The 16900-nt window shown below is 46.4% G+C and overlaps 1 protein-coding gene across 1 annotated transcript in view; it reads left to right on the plus strand.

Annotated features, from left to right (window-relative positions):
• Positions 1–16900, plus strand: part of MAN2A1 (mannosidase alpha class 2A member 1) — a 209564-nt gene that overhangs the window by 13002 nt on the left and 179662 nt on the right. Inside the window, exon 3 of the mRNA XM_024196940.3 lies at positions 15233–15377. Within this exon, the coding sequence (XP_024052708.1) occupies positions 15233–15377 (145 nt within the window). The remainder of the gene's footprint in view (positions 1–15232; positions 15378–16900) is intronic.

Here is a 16900-nt window from a genome sequence, read left to right on the forward strand (position 1 = left end):
GCAGAGCACTACTACTATGTCACAAAATCTACCACTTAGGTGTTTAAATTCTGATAATTTATTATCAAACATTAATACAGATTATAGAGGTCTGCTTGGGCCTATTTTTAAAGCCTGACTCAAGCACAGCCAACCTGATTCGAGCGTGTCAAGTCAATTTCAGACCTGACCGAAACCTGACACTTCCCCCTGAACCTGTCAATGCTGCCACTGCCTCTTGGTCGTCAGGCTTAGCCTGGTGGGACTTTCCACTCCCCACGCCCATGATCCATCTCTGGATGTCTCCTGATGGTGGGGTTGGTGTGGTGGCAGCAGCGTGTCCTGCTCCTGATGGCCATTGCTGCCTTGCTGCGCTGTGCGCTATGAAATGAGAGGTGCTGTGACTTATGAGTTGGCGCTGGCAGGAGTGAGGCACGCAGCACCAAACATGCAGGCAGCAGGAGATGATCAGAGATTACCTGAGCCCAAGAGGGTTAGGTTGTTTTTAGATGACCTGACCCAAACCTCATACGTGTGGTCAGGTCCTGTCAGGTTAGGTTGGGTTGCAAGACTCTAACAGATTATACTTTGGAAATATAGTAGTCTCTCCATAGTTACAGGTGTGTGTTGGGTTGGTTGATTTTTGACTCTCCTTCCATCCTATTTTCAAACTTTTCTGAAATTGAACCACTTGAATGGAAATATGGAAACTTCTCCTGTATGCTGCTTTTAGAGATGAGTGGCAGAAGTGATAATTTATTTTTGAGGGAAGACAATACATGTGTAAGAGATGGAATTTTGAATGAGAGAAAAAAAATCTTGGGTACTGTTTCCTTTTTTGAGAACTGTTTTTCTGTTTTTTGGAATATTCATGTCTCAAAAATTGGCCTAGAAACTTGGACTTGACTTTTGAAAAGTGATTAATGCTTGTTCAATGTATTTTAATGTGGACTCTGGGTGTTCAGCAACTTTTAAAGTTGTATTCTACAAGTTAAGTTTATTTTACAGTTATCAGTGAGGAATGGAGTCTTTAACTATTTTTTTTTTAATTGTGTGGTTACTTTTAAAGAGCAGGGGAACCTCAGAGTTGTACTCTGTATTATTTAATTCTGAACTCTGTGTTATTTTGGACGTCTGGTGTGGCTATAGATCCTGTATGCAAAGATTAAATTTTGTGAAGTCTGGATCACAGAGAAGCATCTAGAAGTCAAAGTCTCTGAACAGCAACAATGTCCAGGAAACAGTTGACTCTGGATAACTAAATGTAGGCATAACAACATCTGTAAAATCTGCTTCACCTATTACAATACTTATAAGCCCCTCAGGGATCCTGGTAGTAGTTCATACTATATTAATCCGTCACGTAGAGAGAGAGAGAGATAGATTCATCTTTTAAAATCAGTAATGTACACAAGTGTCAGTCATCTTTCTATAATGCATTCTAAGGTTATCAGATAAAAAACTAGTCAATGTTATAAATACACATCAACACTGGTAGCAGAGGGTAGGGGGGAAAAGTTTTAAGAGTGCTGCAGTTTTAGAAAAGGTGTAAAAGCTGGAAACATTAATAGAATTTCAAGGCCAGAAACAATCATTATGATAATTGTTACAGTTCAGCTCAACTGCACTTGCAGTTCCACTCTGTGCAATCACTTTTAGGGCAATCACTTTTAGGCTTCTGGCTCCCACACCTCTATTGGGCAGAGACCCACATCTCTCTGGGTATGTCTACACTACGGGATTACTCCGAATTTACAGAATTCGATTTTTGGCAACCGATTGTATAAAGTTGAGTGCATGCGGGTGGTTATGGGTAAATGTCGTCAGTCAATCCTCCCTCCGTGAAAGCAACTGCAGACAATCATTTCGCGCCCTTTTCCCTGGATTGCCCGGGCAGATGCCATAGCATGGCAACCATGGAGCCCGTTCAGCCTTTTTTCACTGTCACCGTATGTCTACTGGATGCTGCTGACAGACGCGGTATTGCAGCGCTACACAGCAGAATCTCCTTGCCTTTGCAAGTTAGCAAAGACGGTTACCAGCCATACTATACCGTCTGCTGCTTTGCAAGTTGGCAAAGATGGTTACCAGTCATACTGTACCGTCTGCTGCTGTCATGGATCTTCCTGGCCGGCCTCGGTGAGGTTGGTCGGGGGTGCCTGGACAAAAAAGGGAATGACTCCCCAGGACATTCTCTTCTTTAAGTTTTGTCTAGTGGAGAGTCAGTCCTGCCTAGAATATCAGGCAAGCCTACTAAAGAACCAGAGCGGCAAACGGCCGCTCCGGGGTCCGAGCCCTAGACATCCCGCAGAAATGATGAGCTGCATGCCATTCTAGGGGGTGCCCCTACAACAACCCCACCCATTGCTTTCCTCCTCCCCCACCCCTCCCGGGCTACCTTGGCAGTTATCCCCCCATTTGTGTGATGAAGTAATAAAGAATGCATGAATTTGAAACAACATTGACTTTGTTGCCTCTGCAAGCGGAGATCAAAGGGGGGAGGGGAGGGCGGTTGGCTTACAGCGAAGTCGAGTGAACTACCATTCTGCACTTGCTCAGCCTATAGCTGAAAATGGGAATCTGTGATAAGCACTAGGATAGAAGCACAGGCAGGACTGAATCTCCATTTGTATGTGGGCCTTTGGTTGACACTGGTAAAATACAAAATGTCCCAGGATATGTATGTTGGGGGACAGTTCTAAATGGCAGCTTTATTTTTTTTATTTGCAGCAAAATGTAGAGGTCTAAGTGTTTGATTGTGAGCCCTGAGAGCAAGGGTTAGGCTGGGGTAGGTGCGACCGCGCGGTGCTGCTGACTGGGAGGGCAGCCTGCATCAGAAGCCTCCAGCTGGCATGATATTCCAGGCAGGACTGAATCTCCATTACACAAAACTTAAAGAAGAGAATGACCTGGAGTCATTCCCTTTTTTGTCCAGGCGCCCCCGACCAACCTCACCAAGGCCAGCCAGGAGCACCCATGTCTGCCCAAGCGCCCCCAGGCGACCTCACCGAGGCCAGCCAGGAGCACCCACGGGACGATGATGACGGTTACCAGTCATACTGCACCGTCTGCCGTCCACAAGGCAAGGCAAGGGGATACTGCTGTGTAGTGCTGCAGCACCGCGTCTGCCAGCAGCATCCAGTAGACATACGGTGACAGTGTAAAAAGGCGAGAAACGATTTTTTTCCCCTTTGCTTTCACAGAGGGAGGGAGGGCAGGGAGCCTGACGACGTGTGCCCTGAACTACCCGTGACAATGTTTTTTCCCTTTATGCATTGGGAGCTCAACCCAGAATTCAAATGGTTTTCGGAGAGTGCGGGAACTGTGGGATAGCTACAGTCGTCAGTCGCCCCTCCCTCCGTGAGCGTCCATTTGATTCTTTGGCTTTCTGGTACGCTTCTCAGCTCCTTAAGTTTCACACAGCACTGTGTTGAGTCCCTGTTGTGGCCTCTGTCCATCATGGCCTTAGAGATTTTTTTTCAAATGTTTTGGCATTTCATCTTTTGGAACGGAGTTCTGATAGAACAGATTCATCTCCCCATACAGAGATCAGATTCAGTATCTCCCGTATGATCCATGCTGGAGCTCTTTTTTGATTCTGGCTGTGCTGATGAGCTCTGCATGGTCACCTGTGCTGATCAGTGCTCCCCGCTGGGCAAACAGGAAATGAAATTCAAAAGTTCGCGGGGCTTTTCCTGTCTACCTGGCCAGTGCATCAGAGTTCAGATTGCTGTCCAGAGCGGTCACAATGGTGCACTGTGGGATAGCTCCCGGAGGCCAATACCGTCGAATTGCGGCCACACTAACCCTAATTCGAAATGGCAATGTCGATTTCGGCGCTACTCCCCTCTTCGGGGAGGAGTTCAGAAATTGATTTTAAGAGCCCTTTATGTCGAAGTAAATGGCTTCGTTGTGTGGACGAGTGCAGGGTTAATTCGATTTAACGCTGCTAAATTCGAACTAAACTCATAGTGTAGATAAGGCCTCTTCTGCCTCAGAACCAAGGTTTTTCCAGGCTGCACAGTTCCCTTCCTATACTGTCTGTGTTATTCACCAGCAGGCCAGACAGCCTCTGAGGAGAAAGCAAAGTGCAGGAGCAGGCCTGTTTAGGCAATGCTCTTTTATGATTTCCAACAGTTGTAAGCTGCCACACAGCTCTTTATAAGCAGGAACATTCTTCTTAAGGTGAAAGCATTACAGAGAAAACATACCAAAAACAATAAAAGATCCTCCAAGCATGCAGATAAGCTTCCCAGAGATCACCCTTCCTCCCCAACTCCAGCAAGGGCTTTTGCAGGAGTCAGTCCTTCAAACCCTACCCAGGGGGTTTTCTATAGGGTTGCCAGGTTGCCGGTTTTTGATCAGAATGCCTGATCGAAAAGGGACCCTGGTGGCTCTGGTCAGCACAGCTGACCGGGCCACTAAAAGTCCGTGTAGCTGTAGAGGCCAACTCTGCGTGGCTCTTGGAAGCAGCCGGCATGTCCTTCAGGCTCCTAGGCACAGGGGCAGCTGGGGGACTCCGTGCGCTGCCTCTGCTCGCGGCGCGGGTGCCACCCTGAGCACCAGCCCTGCAGCTCCCATTGGCCGGGAACTGCGGCCAACGGGAGCTGCAGGGATGGTGCCTGCGGAGTTCCTGGCTACCTCTGCACTGAGGAGCTGGAGGTACATGCCAGCCACTTCCAGGAGCCGCCTGAAGTAAGTGTCGCCTGGAACCTGCCCCCCTTCCTGCACCCCAACCCTCAGCCCTGAGCCCCCTCCCACATCCAAACTCCCTCCCAGAGCCCACACCCCCTCCTGCACCCAACCCCCTTCCCAACTTTGAGACCCCTCCGACACCCCAAACACCTCATCCTCAGCCCCACCCCTGAGCCTGCACCCCCAGCCGGAGCCCTCAAACCCCCCTTACACCCAACCCCCAGCCTGGAGCCCCATCATGCACCCCAAACCCCTCATCCCTGGCCCCAGCCCGGAGCCCGCATCCCCAGTTGGAGTTGTCACCCCTTCCCCCACCCCAATCCCCTGCCCCAGCCCAGTGAAAATGAGCGAGGATGGGGAAGAGCGAGCGACAGAGTGATTGGCCGATGGGGCCTCGGTGAAGGGGCGGGGCAGATGCGAGGCCTCAGGGCAGGGGTAGGGCAAAGATGTTTGGTTTTCTGTGATCATCCCTCGGCCCGTGCCGCTTCCCGCAGCCCCCATTGGCCTGGAATGGCGAACTGTGGCCAGTGGGAGCTGCGATTGGCCAAACCTGCGTATGTGGCAGGTAAACAAACCACCCCGTCCCGTTAGGGTGCTTACCCTGGCGGGCCGTGTGCCAAAGGTTGCCAATCCCTGAATTAAATCATACCTTTTAGCGAGACGTTGTCTTGTGTGACGCATGACCAGAAAGGGTTAAGCATCCTGCAGGATAAATGACTCAAATTCAACCCTTAAAAACATATGGATAGATAAGGTTTGTATGTATTTACATATATATTGGTAATGGTCAACAGTGTAGTCAAACAGTCCCTGTCTGTGCTGTATTCTGTTAATTCAGAGATCAAAAGAACATATTAACATTGAAATGAACTGTAAACATAGGCTGTGCAAAAGAGCACTGTACTTCCAGCCCTTTGCAACTCCAGTTCACTGTCTCTGCTTGGTGAGTTCAGCTGCTTTCCCTCTGTTTTTCATTTAGGTCTTCATCAGTTCCATGTTAAAAGTCCCTGAGAGATTTTCCTGAGGGTGTTCAGTCTGATGGCATGTTGCACCCTTGTCACCTTCTTTGCAGGTCTACTGAGACCACGCTTTCAGGTGTGGTTAAATGTGGTGCACAAATCAAGTATTCATTGTTTAATGAATCCCCTCTAGCTTCTGATAGGCTTGAGACCATAGGCGCCAACTTCTCCTGGTGCCGGTGGGTACTTGACCACCCCCCCCCCCCCCCCCCCCCCCCCCCCCCCCTTCCCCATTCCAACCCCTTCCTCAAATCTCCGCCCCGGCCCCACCTCTTCCCCACCTCCTCCCCTGAGTGCTCCGCGTTCCCGCTCCTCCCCTCTCCCTCCCAGAGCTTGTTACGCTGCAAAACAGCTGTTTTGCAGTGGCAAGCGCTGAGAGGAGAAGCGGGGACACGGCGTGCTCAGGGGAGGAGGCAGAGACGGAGGCGGAGGTTAGCTGGGGTGGGGCGGGGAGCTTGGCTGCCGGTGGGTGCAGAGCACCCACCAATTTTTCTCTGTGGGTGCTCCAGCCCGCAGTTAGCGCCTATGCTTGAGACTCTATACTGTGGTGGGCTCAACTAGAGAGTGTGTTTTGAAAAGAATGAATGACTTTCTCCTCATCTGAGAAGTAGACAAGGACAGGCACAGATGTGTTCAGGAATGCATCTGTGAGCCCCCACCATTCGTGGTCTTCAGTTACCTCAGGAGTCTAGACTTCGTATAAATTTGCTAGAGCTAGGGCCAGCAGGCTCCTCTTATCTTTTTATCATAGATCATATGACATCTAGTGCAGTTTGTCAGACAGCATGGTTAAAATATATTGCTTGAACACATGTCATGCTCGGCCATCTCTCCAGGAATGAGGCATCTGAAATGAAGTGTCTTGTTTGCTTTCTGCAGCTGTCTGCACAACAAAAACCTGCCCAACTCTCAACATACCATTGCTGATGCTCTGAGTTGGAAGATTTTGGATAGGTTTGAGTGATGGCTCAAAAACCCAGTGTGTTTGCTCTAATATTTGGAATGGGGCTCCTTTGGATACATATCCTTGTTTGATATGAATTAGAGCAGCAGGTGTTTGGGGTCCTGCTTGAGAGTGGGTAAGGACCCTTGGTGCATACCAACACCTTTCTTTTATGTTGAGGTGTGTTGGGTTCCTTTTATGTCTTTCCTCAATTTCCTCTTTTCACCAGAATATTGAGGAAAATTGGGCAAGATTAAGCCCTTGTGACCTCAGAGACACTTGCTTGAGCACTGCAGGCTGTTTTTCAGAGCTGCTGGCTCTGTCCAGAGATCAGCCATTCTTTTTCCCCTTTAAGTCAGCTCCCTTGACCCAGTAGTCTGGCAGGGTTATATGTCTGGATCTCAAGTCCTTTATTCTAACAACATGGTTATTGGGTTCCTATGCAAAATGTTCTGATCTTGTGAGGAAACCAAGATAGTTCTGTTGTAGTGCAGAAGGCTTTTCACTAAGAAGTGCTGTGCTGATCAAATGCAGTTATTAAGTACACCTCTACCCCGATATAACGCTGTCCTTGGGAGTCAAAAAATCTTACCGCATTATAGGTGAAACCGGGTTATATCGACCTTGCTTTGATCCGCTGGAGTGCGCAGCCCCGCCCCCCGGAGCGCTGCTTTACCGCGTTATATCCGAATTCGTGTTGTATTGGGTCGCGTTATATCAGGGTAGAGGTGTAATTTGCTCAAAGCAGAGCTCTTGACTTGGTTTTCTGTTTGGTTCCAATTAGCATTAACAGAAAAAGAAAGTTAAAGTAAAGTAAAAGATGACTAGTACTACTACTATTACCATAATATCGGAGTGTGTCACAATATTTATCTTTGAAACACTCTGAGGTAGCTATCCACCATTTTACAGATAGTCTCTCTTCTCCTCAGTTCCCTAAGTGACTTACCAAGGTCATACAGGAAGTATGTGATAGAGTAAGGAATTGAACGTGCATCTCTCAAGTCCTAGGCTAGGACCCTGTCTGCTGGACCATCCTTCTATTCTGCTATCCCTGGCAATTGTAGAGATTTATTTAGGCGCTATTTTTGCCTACCATATTTCTGTGAAGGACAGACAGAGTTCTTGGTGAAACAATATTTAATGGATCTTAGACTTTCATCCTCCTCCTCACTAAAATTGGTGTTCATTACCTTTGACAGGAGGGTCTTAGAGATACAGTCTCAGACAGCCTCATGAATTTTTAAACCATATTTCACAAAGAGAAGGTGGTACTTGCCTCTTACACCAGTATCTGACAAAAGTGATATTTGACTTTCATGTGAATAAGCTAATATCAAAGCCTGTCTCTCCACCCCATAGCCCCATACTGTCCTGGAAAGGCAAAATTTCTCACCCTTTATGTCAGAACAACTTTAGCTTTTACTTAGTACAAGGACATTTAGAAAGCCAATCAGACTATTTGTGGCCTTCATAGAAAAATGTAATGGTCAAGCGATCTTGGCTCAGTCTGTGTAAGTGGAGAAGACTCAGCATCTAGTCCTGTTACAAACTATTGATCCTTCTGTGCCTGAATGCCTTAGGGCTTATTCATCTAAAGGGATGACAGACTTAAAATAATGTAGTTGCTGTGTACCCTTAACTGAAATCTTTAGGATTCTGTGTGGCATTTGAGTAACACCTATCTCAATTGTATCTTCTTGACAATGCATGAAGAGCAGATATGAGTTTTGGGAAGACGGTGATTTAGTCCGAGTTATTGGAGCTCCTCAGCCCACCTTCTCAAGGATGTCATTGCTACCCTGAGGCTTTGTGGTGGAAACTCCATGTAGGAGGAACAAGTGGTTACTTACCTGTGGGGAGACTTGTTCTGGAACTGTATTGCCACCTGAAGCGACACTTACTGTCTCCCCTTCTTATTTAGGGGCTCATCTACCAGAAGGGCTTCTGGTTGTAGAGAGCTTAGAAGATCTCTTATGGGGTATGTGGTATTTATGCCTGTGCCTGCATGTTTTTAGGCAAGTGACTCCTGCAGCGTATGCCTGGATGCAGACCAGTTGGAAAATAAGTTACTATAGATAAGTGAGCTTTTAGATTAGGTCAGGCTGTATTTGTTTTTGTGAGAAGGGACTGAATGATCAGTATAAACGTTGTAAGCCGTAGATGTGAGGCTACGTGGTCTTTGCTTTATGCAGAGGAATGTTCAGTCTCAGTGCTTATGTGGTCCTCAACAGTATATTGAGTGCCTCACAATCTGTGAATTTTATTCGCACAATACCCTTGTAAAATAGAGGCCAGCTGAGTGCATCAGCACCCAGGTGCATTGGACCCCCATGTCTTGGTCCTACCCTCGGTAGCTTTTAGGGTGTTAGTTCATTCACAGTACAGAGTTGTCCTCAGTGCATAAGGGCCTTAGTGCAATTGTACCTGAACAGTGAACCCTACCATGGTCCTAATGCTGCTTTTGAGTCTTGATTCTTTGCCCCTGTTGGGGCATAGTTTGTTAGTACCTCAGAGTAGTCCTTTTGTTTTGTCATAGAAGCACTGTGTTTTGAATCAGAGTTGGAAGGGTTTAGGTCTATTCGGAATTCCAGAGACCTGAATCAGTTTCTCTTAGTAGAAAATTTTTTTAGATGAATTCTTGTAGACTACTTAGGGAGTGTCTACATTAGCCTTTTTTCCCTAAAAAATTCCTGCTGTTTCTACTACTAAATATAGATCAGCATTTCAACCATAAATTTGTCTAACTGCTCAAAAGAGATGTAGACAATACACTATTGTTAAAATGCTGTTTGTTGCTCCTTGAGATATCTAGGAATAACAAGCAACAATTACTAGTTGAATTGCATCTCTAGTATCAATATTGTGAAGTTTTAGGAAAGGTGAGTCCAGTGCAGACAAAGCTTTGTGGCAGTCTAAACCAAGCCACTTGACTGGTCTCTGTACTCTTGCTGTTGTCCATAAATTATAATATACCATAGCATATAAAATGAGAAATTAGCTCAGTTTGGGCTGATCACAGCTATCTTTATTTTATTTTATCTTAAAACAAAAGAATATACCTTTTTGAGTGATCAAGATCTTACTGCCAACAGATCTCTACAGATGAAATCCTGGCCCCATGTAGATGTCAAACTTATGAAATTGTGTGCTATCTCTGATTCGTTAGTGACAAGTCAGTTTTCTCTAAATTGATACCCTCTTTCCATGAGTGTTGCTGTTTAGTCAGATAAATTCTTACTGTGCTATGTAAACATTCACTCTATAAACTTTTTCTGAGATGGGATATGACTAGGATCAGAAAATATAACTGCAACATTCCATTGTGGTTTAGTTCTCTAATTTTGGATCTGTAAAGAAAGTTAAATCTGTCAGCTAGAAAAAGAAAGTTGACTCAGTGTGCCCTTAGACACACTAGCATATTGTTATAAAGAGGGTTTAAAGTAGTTTGATCTCTATAGATTGGTGTTAGTGCCAAAACCTGAGATCCTTGCTCGGTTTTTGTTCATTACTTTTTAGGTTGCCTAAGGATAAGATTATCTGGTGACTGCCTATGCTTTAATGGCATTTTGCCTAACCAAAGGACCTGGAGACTTGGCCCAAACTTAACACAAGGTTAATCTTTTGTATATGATTTTTGAATCAGCCTTTTAATGTTCTGTTAACTGTTTTGGTACTCTGGCCACAATATAAAACCATTTGAGGTTTTACGGATAATAATGCTTTCACAGAGTGCATTACTGATATAGACCTGAATTAACTACATAAAATATTTAAAAACTTTTTGATTTCATTGCGAAATATGGGGATCCAACTGAGCTCTCTTTGGGAATGGAAATAACTTATTTTTTTCAGAATTTGAAACCATAAAGTTATATGTTCAGACAATGTGATATTTGCTTTTCCTAGATGATCTTTTTCCTTCAGTAATATGGAGGATATAAAGTTAATTTCTAACAAAATAAGTGGGTAACAGCTCTGTGTTTTTAAAATTGGTTAGAGAGTAAAAAGGTAGAAACATGGTTCTCCAAGTCCTAACTAGCAAAGTCAGATATAATACCTGTAGTATGACCTCAACACAAGATTTTCTCCATAGAAAATTGTCCATTAGTGTCTAAATTCTGCAGGCACCTCATTTTGGAGAGCTTCAGTTACTGTGACCTCAGCTATTTGAATAAACTTCATATCTCTTGTTTGACTTGAGCAAGTATTTTACTAAGGAAGAGAGCAGCTACAGAATTAGCCTGAATCATATCAACCAACAAGGATGTTTCCTATAGTTTTAACTGGACTTTCTTTTTGTTCCATCCCCCTCGTGTCTGCTGTCTTTGTAGACTCTTTGGCCTGGTCTACACTATGAGTTTAGGTCGAATTTAGCAGCGTTAAATCGAATTAACCCTGCACCCGTTCACACAATGAAGCCATTTACTTCAACATAAAGGGCTCTTAAAATCGATTTCTGTACTCCGCTCTGGGGGGAGTAGCGCTGAAATCAACATTGCCGGTTCGAATTAGGGTTAGTGTGGCCGCAATTCGACGGTATTGGCCTCCGGGAGCTATCCCACAGTGCACCACTGTGACCGCTCTAGACCACAATCTGAACTCGGATGCACTGGCCAGGCAGACAGGAAAAGCCCTGCGAACGTTTGAATTTCATTTCCTGTTTGCCCAGCATGGAGAGCACAGGTGACCACGCAGAGCTCATCAGCACAGATAACCATGCAGTCCAAGAATCGAAAAAGAGCACCAGCATGGACCGTACGGGAGGTACTGGATCTGATCGCTATATGGAGAGAGGATTCCGTGCTAGCAGAACTACGTTCCAAAAGACGAAATGCCAAAACGTTTGAAAAAATCTCCAAGGGCATGATGGAGAGAGGCCACAATAGGGACTCACTACAGTGCCGCGTGAAAGTTAAGGAGCTCAGACAAGCCTATCAAAAAACAAAGGAGGCAAACGGTCGCTCCTGGTCAGAGCCACAGACATGCTGCTTCTACGCTGAGCTGCATGCAATTCTAGGGGGGGCCGTCACCACTACCCCACCCCTGACCGTGGATTCCGAGGAGGGGGTACTCTCAGCCATGCCTGAGGATTCTGCGGACGGGGAAGATGAGGAGGAGGAGGAGGAGCTTGCGGAGAGTACACAGCACTCCCTTCTCCCCAATAGCCAGGATCTTTTTCTCAGCCTGACTGAAGTACCCTCCCAACCCTCCCAAGGAGGTATCCCAGACCATGAAGCCATGGACGGGAACTCTGGTGAGTGTACCTTTGTAAATATATAAAACATGGTTTACATGCAAACATTTTTTAATGATTAATTTGCTCTGAGGACTTGGGATGCATTCGCAGCCAGTGCAGCTACTGGAAAAGTCTGTTAACGTGTCTGGGGATGGAGCGGAAATCCTCCAGGGACATCTCCATGAAGCTCTCCTGGAGGTACTCCAAAAGCCTTTGCAGACGGTTTCTGGGCAGTGCAGCCTTTTCCGTCCTCCATGGTAGGACACTTGACCATGCCATGCTAGTAGCAAGTAATCTGGTATCCTTGCATGACAAAGCCTGGCAGCGTATGGTCCCGGTGTTTGCTGGCATTCAAGCAACATCCGTTCTTTATCTCGCTGTGTTATCCTCAGGAGAGTGATATTATTCATGGTAACCTGGTTGAAATACGGGAATTTAATTAAGGGGACAGAGGTGGCCGTTCCTACTGGGCTGTTTGCCTGTGGCTGAAAAGAAATCCTTCCCTGAAGTTAGCCAAGCGGTGGGGGGGGGGGTGTCATTGAACTTTTCGCGTTTGGCTAGCAGGGATCTTCCCTGATACCAGCCACGCGGTGGGGGGAGTGGTAAAGCGATCATCCCAGAGAATTGGATGGGTGGTGGTGGGGTTTAGTTTGGTTTCTGCTGCTGCATGTTAACAGGAAAACCGCAGCACTCAATGGGCTTTGCTTGGTATGGGAAAGGAGGGCGCTGCTTTAATGAAGATTGCAGAAGCCGAAAGACAATGGCTTACCATGGCTGCATGCAAGTCGAATTCTGTTGCCTGGCCCTGTGTCTGTGATCCCTAACACCAAAGCCGCAGGCACTCAATATAAGATGCAAAATGTGACCTTTTACCTAAATCACATGTGCTATGTAATGTGAATAGTGTTGTTTACCGTTGAAGAGTATAAGCATTGTTCTGTAAAATGTATCTTTTTAAAATACTTCTCTCCCTTTTTCCCCTCCCTCCCACAGCTGCAAATTTTTCAAGCCTCCCTCCTCCGTCCCGAAGTCTATCTCAGATAAGGTGGCGAAAAAAACGCACGCGAGACTAAATGTTCTCGGAAATCATGCAGTTGACCCGCGATGAAAGAGCTCATCTGAATGAGTGGAAGGACACGGTATCGAAGTACAGGAAAGATGCCAGTGAACGTGAGGACAGAGGGGACCAACGTGAAGAGAAGAGGGACACTTGAGATCAGAGGTGGCGGCAGGAAGATCAGAGGAGGCAGGATGCAACTCTGGGACTACTGTGGGATCAAATGGACATGCTCCGGTGTCTGGTGGAGCTTCAGAAACGGCAACAGGATCAGAGTGCCGCTGCAGCTCCTGTATAACCACTCTCTCTCCCCTCCCCAAGTTCCATACCTCCTCACCCAGACGTATAAGAACGTGGGGGGGGGAGGCTCCGTGCACCCTGCCACTCCACCCCAGTGGACAGCCCAAGCAAAAGGCTGTCATTATTTTGAACTTTTGGAGTGGCCTTTTCCTCCCCTCCTCCCAAACCCCACCCGGGCTACCTTGTCTCAGTTCTCTCCCTCTTTTTATAATCAATTAATAAATAATACATGATTTTTAAATGATAGTGACTTTATTTCCTTTGAAAGCAAGCTGTGATCGAAGGGGGAGGGTGGGTTGCTTACAGGGAATGAGTCAATCAAGGGGGCGGGTTTTCATCAAGGAGAAACAAACAGAACTTTCACACCATAGCCTGGCCATTCATGAAACTGGTTTTCAAAGCTTCTCTGATGCGCAGTACTTCCTGGTGTGCTCTTCTAATCACCCTGGTGTCCGGCTGTGCGTAATCAGCGGCCAGGCGATTTGCCTCAACCTCCCATCCTGCCATAAAGGTCTCCCCCTTACTCTCACAGAGATTGTGGAGCACACAGCAAGCAGCAATAACAATGGGAGTATTGGTTTGGCTGAGGTCTGAGTGAGTCAGTAAAGTGCACCAGTGACCCTTTAAACGTCCAAAAGCACATTCTACCACCATTCTGCATTTGCTCAGCCTGTAGTTGAACAGGTCCTGACTACTGTCCAGGCTGCCTGTGTATGGCTTCATGAGCCATGGCATTAAGGGGTAGGCTGGGTCCTCAATGATAACTATAGGCATTTCAGCATCCCCAATGGTTATTTTTTGGTCTGGGAAGTAAATCCCTTGCTGCAGCCGTTTAAACAGATTAGTGTTCCTGAAGAGACGAGCGTCATGAACCCTTCCCGGCCATCGCACGTTGATGTTGGTGAAACGTCCCTTGTGATCCACCAGTGCTTGCAGCACCATTGAAAAGTACCCCTTTCAGTTTATGTACTGCCTGCCCTGGTGCTCCAGTGCCAAGATAGGGATATGGGTTCCATCTATCGCCCCACCACAGTTAGGGAATCCCATTGCAGCAAAGCCATCCACTATGACCGGCACGTTTCCCAGAGCCACTACTTTTAGTAGCAGCAGCTCAGTGATTGCTTTGGCTACTTGCATCACAGCAGCCCCCACAGTAGATTTGCTCACTCCAAATTGATTCCTGACTGACCGGTAGCTATCTGGCGTTGCAAGCTTCCACAGGGCTATCGCCACTCGCTTCTCAACTGAGAGGGCTGCTCTCATCTTGGTATTCTGGCGCTTCAGGGCAGGGGAAAGAAAGTCACACAGTTCCATGAAAGTGCCCTTATGCATGCGAAAGTTATGCAGCCACTGGGAATCGTCCCAGACCCGCAACACTATGCGGTCCCACCAGTCTGTGCTTGTTTCCCGGGCCCAGAATCAGCGTTCCACGGCTATAACGTGCCCCATTAGCAGCATGATCTCCAAAGTGCCGGGGCCTGCGGTTTGAGAGAATTCTGTGTCCATGTCCTCATCACTCTCGTCGCCGAGCTGCCGTAGCCGCTGCCTCCTCACCTAGTTTTTCAGGTCCTGGTTCAGCATAAACTATATGATAATGCACGAGGGTTTACAATGTTCATGACTGCTGTCTTGAGTGGAGCGGCTCCATGCTTGCTGTGGTATGGCGTCTGCACAGTTCACCCAGGAAAAAAGGCGAGAAATGGTTGTCTGCAGTAAGTTCTTTGGAGCAGGGACTATCTACTGCTGTGTATATGAACAGTGCTCAATACAATTAACCCTTGATCTTGGTGGTCCCCAGTCATTATATCATACTAAGCATGATTTGTGCTGCTGTAAGTCAGATTGGTCTTCAGTTACTCATTTAAAAAATATATTTTTTAAGAGCAACAGCAAGAATTTAATGCTGGATTTTAATGAACACAATTTTTTTTTTTAATATGGAATTGTGCACTATATCTGTTTTGTGAATTCATGCTGTACATTCCTTTTACTCTTTTTAGATGTTGGATGTCTATGATATTCTTCCTTTCGATAATCCAGATGGTGGAGTTTGGAAACAAGGATTTGATATCACGTACAATGAAAATGAATGGGATGATGAACCTCTTCAAGTGTTTGTTGTGCCTCACTCACATAATGATCCAGGTAATACACTGCCATATGGATTTGAAATCTGGGTATTTAGCAACTTGAGTTAAGATATGTAGGATTGCAGCCTTCTTTTGGTGTTAGGATTTGGGCTTTCCTGACTCATGCTGCCTAGTGTATTAGGTGTTGATTCACCAAAGCGATTGAGCATGTGTTAATTTAGCCCATTGACTTCATTGGAACTACTCAAATGCTTAAATCTGTGCATATGATTGATTAATTATTAGCTGGATCAGAGCCTTAGTGGTGGCATTTTGCATTGGTATGTAGTATGGAATTTCTAGATGCTCACCATCGTTAAGTCAAATGGAACTACACACTACTGCATTATGTAAGTTCATTTTAATATTTTTTTTACCGGCATGTAGAATAAGAAAAATTTCAACTTTGATAATTGTTTAACTATTTTTAGTGCAAGCTGCCAGTAATTATTAATAGTCTTGTATCTTTGGAAGATGTGATACTGGGGAATCTAAATTTCTGTGGTTTTCGTCTTCATTGCTCATACTTAAAGTGGTTAGCAAATGTAATCTCCCCCCTCCCCGAGATGAGTTAACGTTTCTAATGACTATGTGAAGTTAAAAGTGCCAGAGACCTATAAAATTTATATAACAGAGCAATAAATGCAAAAGGCAACCTGTTTGGTACATAAAACTAAAATTCAGGTAAGTTGCCTGCCACAATTCAGATTTCTTTTCAGCAAATCTACATTCCATGCACCTGAGGGGAGAGGAGGGAAGAAGTAGCTTAAAGTCAGATACCTAGTGTTCCTCTGAAGGAGAAAGGGATGTATGTCACCATTTTTAGATGACCTAGGACTGAGGGAACAAAGGGCTGTTTTCAAGAACACTGTTTCTTGGTGAATTTGGAGAGAACCCAGCTCCAGCCCTCAGTGTCTGCAACATCTAGGGATGACTTTAGTGTAAAATCCCCACCACCTGCCACTACCATTTTAAACATTGTATCAACTAAGCATATTATGCAGGTGGTTCTCAAACAGGTGTACGTGTACCCCTGGGAGTACGCAGAGGTCTTCCAGGGAGTACATCAATTCCTCTAGTTATTTGCCTAGTTTTACATCAGACTACATAAAACTGGGGTCTCAAACTCCAATGACCCTGAGGGCCACATGAGGACTAGTACATTGGCCCGAGGGCCGCATTACTGACACCTCCCCTCCTCACCGCCCTTGGCCCCGCCCCCTTCCATGAGGCCCGCCCCTGCCCCGCCTCTTCCCACCCCTTCCCTGCCCCCATTCCAACCCCTTCCCTGAAATCCCCACCCCAACTCTGCCCCCTCCCTGCCCCCAGGGGGTGCAGGAGGGGTGTGGGGTATGATGGGGGCTTAGGGCAGGGAATTGGGGTGTAGGAGGGGTGAGGGGTACAGCAAGGGGTCAGCGTGCGGCAGGGGGCTCAGGGCAGGGGGTTGGGGTGCAGGGGGATCAGGGCAGTGGGTTGCGGTGCAAGAGGAGTGTGGGGTGCGGCAGGGGGTTCAGGGCAGGGGGTTGGGGTGCAGGGTGC

The sequence above is a fragment of the Terrapene carolina genome, unplaced genomic scaffold, assembly GCF_002925995.2.
Source record: "Terrapene carolina triunguis isolate 2854851 unplaced genomic scaffold, T_m_triunguis-2.0 Scaffold69, whole genome shotgun sequence".
Lineage (NCBI taxonomy): Eukaryota > Metazoa > Chordata > Testudines > Emydidae > Terrapene > Terrapene triunguis.